General features: G+C 46.0%; 1 protein-coding gene across 3 annotated transcripts in view; it reads left to right on the top strand.

The window, feature by feature from the left end:
- DGKG (diacylglycerol kinase, gamma 90kDa) overlaps nt 1-6,159 on the top strand; it is a 281,772-nt gene that overhangs the window by 222,077 nt on the left and 53,536 nt on the right. For all 3 annotated transcript variants that reach the window (XM_006884101.1, XM_006884102.1, XM_006884100.1), the window contains one exon: nt 4,878-5,055. In XM_006884101.1, coding sequence (XP_006884163.1) covers nt 4,878-5,055 — 178 coding nt within the window. The remainder of the gene's footprint in view (nt 1-4,877; nt 5,056-6,159) is intronic.

Here is a 6,159-nt window from a genome sequence, read left to right as displayed (position 1 = left end):
TCTTTCTTTCTTTCTCTCTCCCCCTCCCTTCACCTCCCCTTCCCCTCTCTGTCTCCCTCTCCCCCCCTCCTTCCTTCCTCCCTGCCTTCCTCTCTCTCTCCAATTTAAATATTCTGACAACCTTTCAGTTGACAAACAGCCAAGATGCCACAGGGATACAGTCCTACATGGTTGTTGTTTGTTCATTTTTCTGTGCTATAGAATGGAAACCAATTCATAGCTGACCCTCCAATGGGTGTTCAGAGGCAGTAAATCACATGGGAGGAGATTGCCAGTCCTATGAAGCAGCTGGTGGATTTGAACTGTGAGCCTTTGGGATTGCAGCACAGCTTCCTACACTAGGCCACCAGGGCTCTGTAGTCCCAGGTTAGGGATGGCAGATGAAGTGCTGTCCTGCTTACACTCTCCTCTGGAGGGCCGGGGGAGGGGCAGATGGCCTGTGATGTCATGGAAGGATTGGAGGATTTAGTCTAGTAACTCTCCTGGGAGCCTGTGTCTTTGCTCTACTTAGGCAAATGTTTCATTCTGGCCTCCACTTTTCTATCCCCAGTGAGGCAGCTCCAAGCCTTCCCTAAGGCCTAAGCAGGCCTGGGGTTGTGAAAGAGATTAGTGATGGATGGTTTGGGGTTGAGAATTCTGGAGAGTGGGCAAGCAAGCAGGCATACAGGCTGGCAAGACTTACTGATACATGGGTCCAGTGAAGAGGGCATCAGAATGCTTCGAGTAAGGTCTCAAGTGGTGGAGGAATCATTGAGGCACAAGGGCAAAGAAGGCAGGGGAGCTGTAATCACAAGGAAGTCAATTGCAGAATGCCACTAAAGATTCTGACCTTCAGCAAAAGGTCAAGGACAGAAGTCTCCAGTATGGCTTGTATCTCAACATCAAGACAACAGAGATTCTCACCACTGGGCCAATTGGCAGCATCATGATAGATAGAGAAGAGATGGAGGTCATTAACAATTTCATGTTGCTCGGGTCCACAGTCAACATTCTTGGCAACAGCAGTCAGGAAATCAAAAGACAAGTTGCTTTAAGAAAGCCTGCTGTCTGTGACCTTTTCTAAGTGCTAAAGAGCAACGATGTCAGTCTAAAGACTAAGGTATGCCTGATCCAGACCATGATTGTCTCAATTTCTTGCTGTGCATCAGAGAGCTAGACCATGACTAAGGATGATGGAATAAATTGATGCCTTTGAGTTGTGATGCTGGAGAAGAGTCTTGAACATCCCATGGACCACCAACAGAACAAGCAAATTTCTCCCAGAGAGGATGAAACAAACTTGCTCCTTGAAGGCAAGGATTTTTGAAACTCTATCTCACATACTTAGGGCATGTTGTTAGGATGGACTAGTCCTTGGAAAAGGACCTCATGCTTGGAAGGGTAGAGGGTCAGTACAGAAGAGGAAGACCCTGGATGAAATGAATTGACACAGTGACTGTGACAGTGGGGGTAGGTGTGTCAGAAATGGTGAGGTTGGCTCAGGATAGGGCAGGAGGCAGGACTATTGCTCAGAGGTTTGACTCATAGTTCACATAGCAACAACACATAACAACAAATGAAGATTATAGCTAGAGATTAGAGGGATTTAGTTTAAATTTAAAACTGTACTAGGGAAGAAAGGTGACATTATCAAACACTGCATGTCAAAGACTGTGCTGGTGGTATATATTGTTTTTATTACAAAACTGGCATAAAGGCAAGACACATACTAATGTCCACCACTGATGTGCCAGGCACTGTTCTAAGCATTCTGCAAGACAGAGTATTGGTGAGAGGCTTCAATTATTCAAATAGCTACTGGAAGTTTACTTTTTCTGTAAGTCTAGTATCAGCAAGAATTTCCACTTGCCTCAAAGAGGCTTTCATCTTCAGAGCAGGAGCTGGCACCTGACTGCCTGAGTTTGCAGTCCAGCTCTCCCACCTTGCCGAATACAAGAGTTACGTAACCCCGCACACATGCCTAACCCCTGGGAGGGCGTGTCAGTTCACGCGTTGGTGCCTCAGTCGTTGCAGTCATATGAGGATCCCAAGAGAGAATGCACATGAAGGACCGACCACCAGTGTCCCTAACAAGGAAGCCCTCACCAAGCAGGGGCCGTAGTATTACTATTACCACCTCTCCCATGGAAGGGATAAGGAAATTACTACAACCTCAGGGCAATAAACCCTAGCATCTTATTGTTATGTACCGTCAAGTCCATCGCAGCCGTATGAACCCTGTCCCATCCTGCGCCACCCTCACCATCCCTGATTTCCTGGGCCCGTTGTTATAGTCACTGAGTCAATCCGTCTTGTTGAGGGTCTTCCTCTCTTGCACTGACCCTCCACCTTTCCAAGCATGATGCTCTTCTTCAAAGACTGGCCCTCTCCTAACACATGGCCAAAGTACATGAGACGAAATTTCACCATGAAGTCTAGGAGGTGATAATCATGCGGTGAGATGCTGGGCACTGAAGTGAGGAAGGCTCATTTCAGAAAGTCTGGGGAACAAAGAGCTTTCATACAGGGAAGGTTGTTAGGTTCCTTTAAATCAGCTCCAGCTCACAGCGACCCTGAGCGTGACAGAATGAAGCACAGCCCCCTGACTGCACCACGCTCACAATCTCTCTTGTGCTAAAGTGCACTGTCGCAAACACCGTGTCAGTCTATCTCCTTGAGGGTCTTCCTATGATCAAGTGTTACAGAAGTAAGACTTATTTGAGAGGGTTGGAGACATCCTGACCCGAAAGCCAGATGAAATCAATGGACAGAAACATAAGACCCTGGGTCTGGGTTTGAGTGTCTCTGAATGATGTAAAGGGAGCCCTAGGGGCATAATCTCTAGTAAGTTATGCTGATTACAAAGGCTTCCTACCTCCAGCGGTTTGAATCCACCAGTGACTCGGCAGGAGAAAGATGGGCAGTCTCCTCCTGTTAAAATGTTTAGCCTCAGAAACCTGACACAGAGTGTCACTGTGACTTGGAACCAACTCAAAAAGAGTGGGATTGCATTTGGGTTTTTTTTTTAAAAAATAATTTCAATTGTGATTTTCATGAATGTTTAAATAGAAGTTAGATTTTCATTCATTCATTCTTGCACATTTTACTTCCTCACCCTCCCTTCACCCTCCCCAGTTCACTTAAAAAAAAACATATTCATTGTTGTATAATTATGTACTTACCACCACCACCAGTCTTCTTTGCAATGATGTGTTTCTTACTCTGGGCTGCTGTCATCCACTGTAATAAAGAAAAAAAAACCACAAAAAATAAAAACTACCTTTCAAATAACCAAAATGGATTGGTTTAAAATGTGAAAATATGCCTTGAACAGAGATAGATGGAGAAGAGACTGAAATTATTAACAATTTCAGCTTGCACCATTCCACTGTTACATGAGGAAAATCTGCTGTCAGGGACCTCTCCAGAGTAATGAAGAGCAACAATGTCAGTTAAGAGACTTGGATGCACTTGATACAGGCAGTTAATCTTTCCAGTTCCTTGCTGCGCATCAGAGAGCTGGACAATGACCAAAGATGAGAAGAAGAATTGATGCCTTTGAGTTGTGGTGTTGGAGAAAAGTATTGAACATACCATGGACTGACACTAATACATATGTCTTAGAGAGGCTGAGACAAACTTGATCCTTGGAGGCATGGATATTGAAGCTCTGTGTCACATACTTTGGGCATGTTGCCAGGAGGGACCAGTCCCTGGAAAAGGACACCATGCTTGGAAGAGTGGACGGACAGCACAGGAAAGGAAGACCCTGGATGAGATGGATTGACACAGTAACTGGGGTAGCGGGAGTAGGTATGTTGGCGACAGTGAGACTGGCTCAGGACAGGGCAGAGTTCAGAGCTATTGTGCATTAGATCACTATGAGTTGTAGTTGACTGGACACCACATAATAACAACAACAATTGGCAATGATCTCATTAACATAACAAAACTCTTATTGCCTTGCTAACCAGAACCAACTCATAACCGACCCTCCATTCAGTTTCTGAAGCTGTAAATCACTCCGGAGGAGATTGCTCATCTTTCTCCCAAGAATGCAGATGGATTTGAACCACCAAACAGGTGAACTACCAGAAAGTCAAGGCCTTCTGGTCAACAGTGCGAAACCCTACAGACTATGCCGCCAGAGAAAGCCCTGTTCCCAGGTGGTGTTGATAATTTAGCCCATCCCTCTGAGTTTATTTTTACTTTTGTAAAATTAAGTGGACTGCCTATGATCCCAAGGAATGAGGATCAGAGCTAATATATTTCATACTATATGGTTGAGCATCGTGCAAAAGTGGGCTGACCGTATAGACACAAAAGGCTGGCAAATTCAAGCCTTTCAGCCTTTTGTACCTCAAGGGGGGTGTGCATGGTAGAGGTTGGATAATGAAACTACTACATCAGCCAGCACATATGCCAAAAGTGCACTTACCATACAGATAGGAGAGACAGGAATATTTGGAAAGCTTTCCATGTTCCAAAATTCTTACCCTTCTCACAGCAAGGAGGGAGGCGATGAAGTTTTTCCTGTTATTTGTGAGAATTTCGTTAAGGTTAGATTCTGGGTTCAGTGTCTCACTAAACCTTCAGAATGGTTCTGAAGGGGCAGAATGGACAACAGTAAGTTTGCGTTGGAAAATAATGTTGCAGTTGCCCTGAAAGACTCTTGTGCCTGTTGTAGTCTGTATAGCTAGGGATGACTGTCCCTAGAGTTGACCAGGACTACAGCAGTCCAAACATCAGACATGAGCAACTTTGCCCAAGCTTCGGCTGCTGATGGAGGCAGAGCTGTGATCAGAGGGTCTTTCATCAGCCCTCCAGCACACCTATAGCACCTTGACTTGGGATAGACTGAGGGCACTAACAGGTGGCCTTTTTCTCTCTGTCCCCAGTGTGATGGGGTTGAAGTGGACCTGAGCAATGTGTTTCTTGAAGGCGTCGCCATTCTCAACATTCCTAGCATGTACGGAGGTACCAACCTCTGGGGAGAAACCAAGAAGAACCGGGCTGTGATCCGAGAGAGCAGGAAGGTTGTCACGGACCCCAAGGAACTGAAATTCTGTGTCCAAGGTAAGTCGGGCACTAAGGGTGATTACTGGTGGTGAGTGGAAAGGAGTGTTCGGGTGAGTCTGCCAGCAAAGTGTGTAAAGATCAACAGGAGGTCCCTAAGACATACCAGCCAAAGAGAACCTATGCTCTGGGGAACATGCTGACTCTTATTGCTGGTGACGCAAAGTTTATAAGCTAACTGAGAAGACAAAATCAACAATAAGGGAGCCTTAGATTAGCATGTTACCAGGAGAGACCAGTCCTTGGAGAAGGACATCATGCTTGGAAGGGTGGAGGTTCAGTGCAGGAGAAAGGGATCCTGGATGAGCTGGATTGACACAGTGACTGGGGTAATAAGGGGTAGATGTGTCAGAGACAGATTGGTTCAGGATAGGGTATGGTTCAGAGCTATTGTTTATAGGTCATTATAGCAACAAATGACAGTTGGGGATCTCTGATGGTGGTGGTGGTGGTGGTGGTGGTGGTGGTGGTGGTGGTGGTGGTGGTGGTATGTGGTATATGCTGTCTGGTCAACTCCAACTCACAGCAACCCTATGTACAACAGCCCTGAACCCTGCTCTATCCTGAGCCAATTTCGTTGTCTGTGACACACCTACCACTGTTATCCTAGTCACTGAGTCAATCCGTCTCATCCCGAGTCTTCGTCTCTTGCGCTGTCCCTCCACCCATCCAAGCATGTTCTCATTCTCCAAAGACTGGTTCGTCCTTGCAAGATGCCCAAAGTATGTCAGACAAAACTTCAGAATCCTTGCCTCCAAGGAGCATCCTGGCTTCACCCTCTCCCGAACAGACCTGTTTGTTCTCCTAGAAGTCCATGTTATATTCAACACTCTTCTCCAGTAGGAATTGCACTGCCAGTGCAAATGTGCATGGTACCAATCCACCAGCTGCAGCATGGGATAAAAATGAGCAATCTCTTGTGTGAAAGCCTGCTGGAGGGTCAGCTATGGTCAATTCAGACCCAATGGTACATTAACAACAAGAAATGACAGTCAGTAGTCAAACTGGGTAAATGCTTCTCCTGTCATGATTACAAGTGTCCTCCAAGTGACCAGATCCAACAGTCATCTCTCTGCACCTTTCAATGCCATTCAGCCCAGTTAA

The sequence above is a fragment of the Elephantulus edwardii genome, unplaced genomic scaffold (genome assembly GCF_000299155.1).
Source record: "Elephantulus edwardii isolate Elephantulus edwardi_28Jun2011 unplaced genomic scaffold, EleEdw1.0 scaffold00031, whole genome shotgun sequence".
In the NCBI taxonomy this organism is placed as follows: Eukaryota; Metazoa; Chordata; class Mammalia; order Macroscelidea; family Macroscelididae; genus Elephantulus; species Elephantulus edwardii.
The sequence above is the reverse complement of the archived record's forward strand: the minus strand, read 5'-3'. Positions and strand labels throughout refer to the sequence as shown.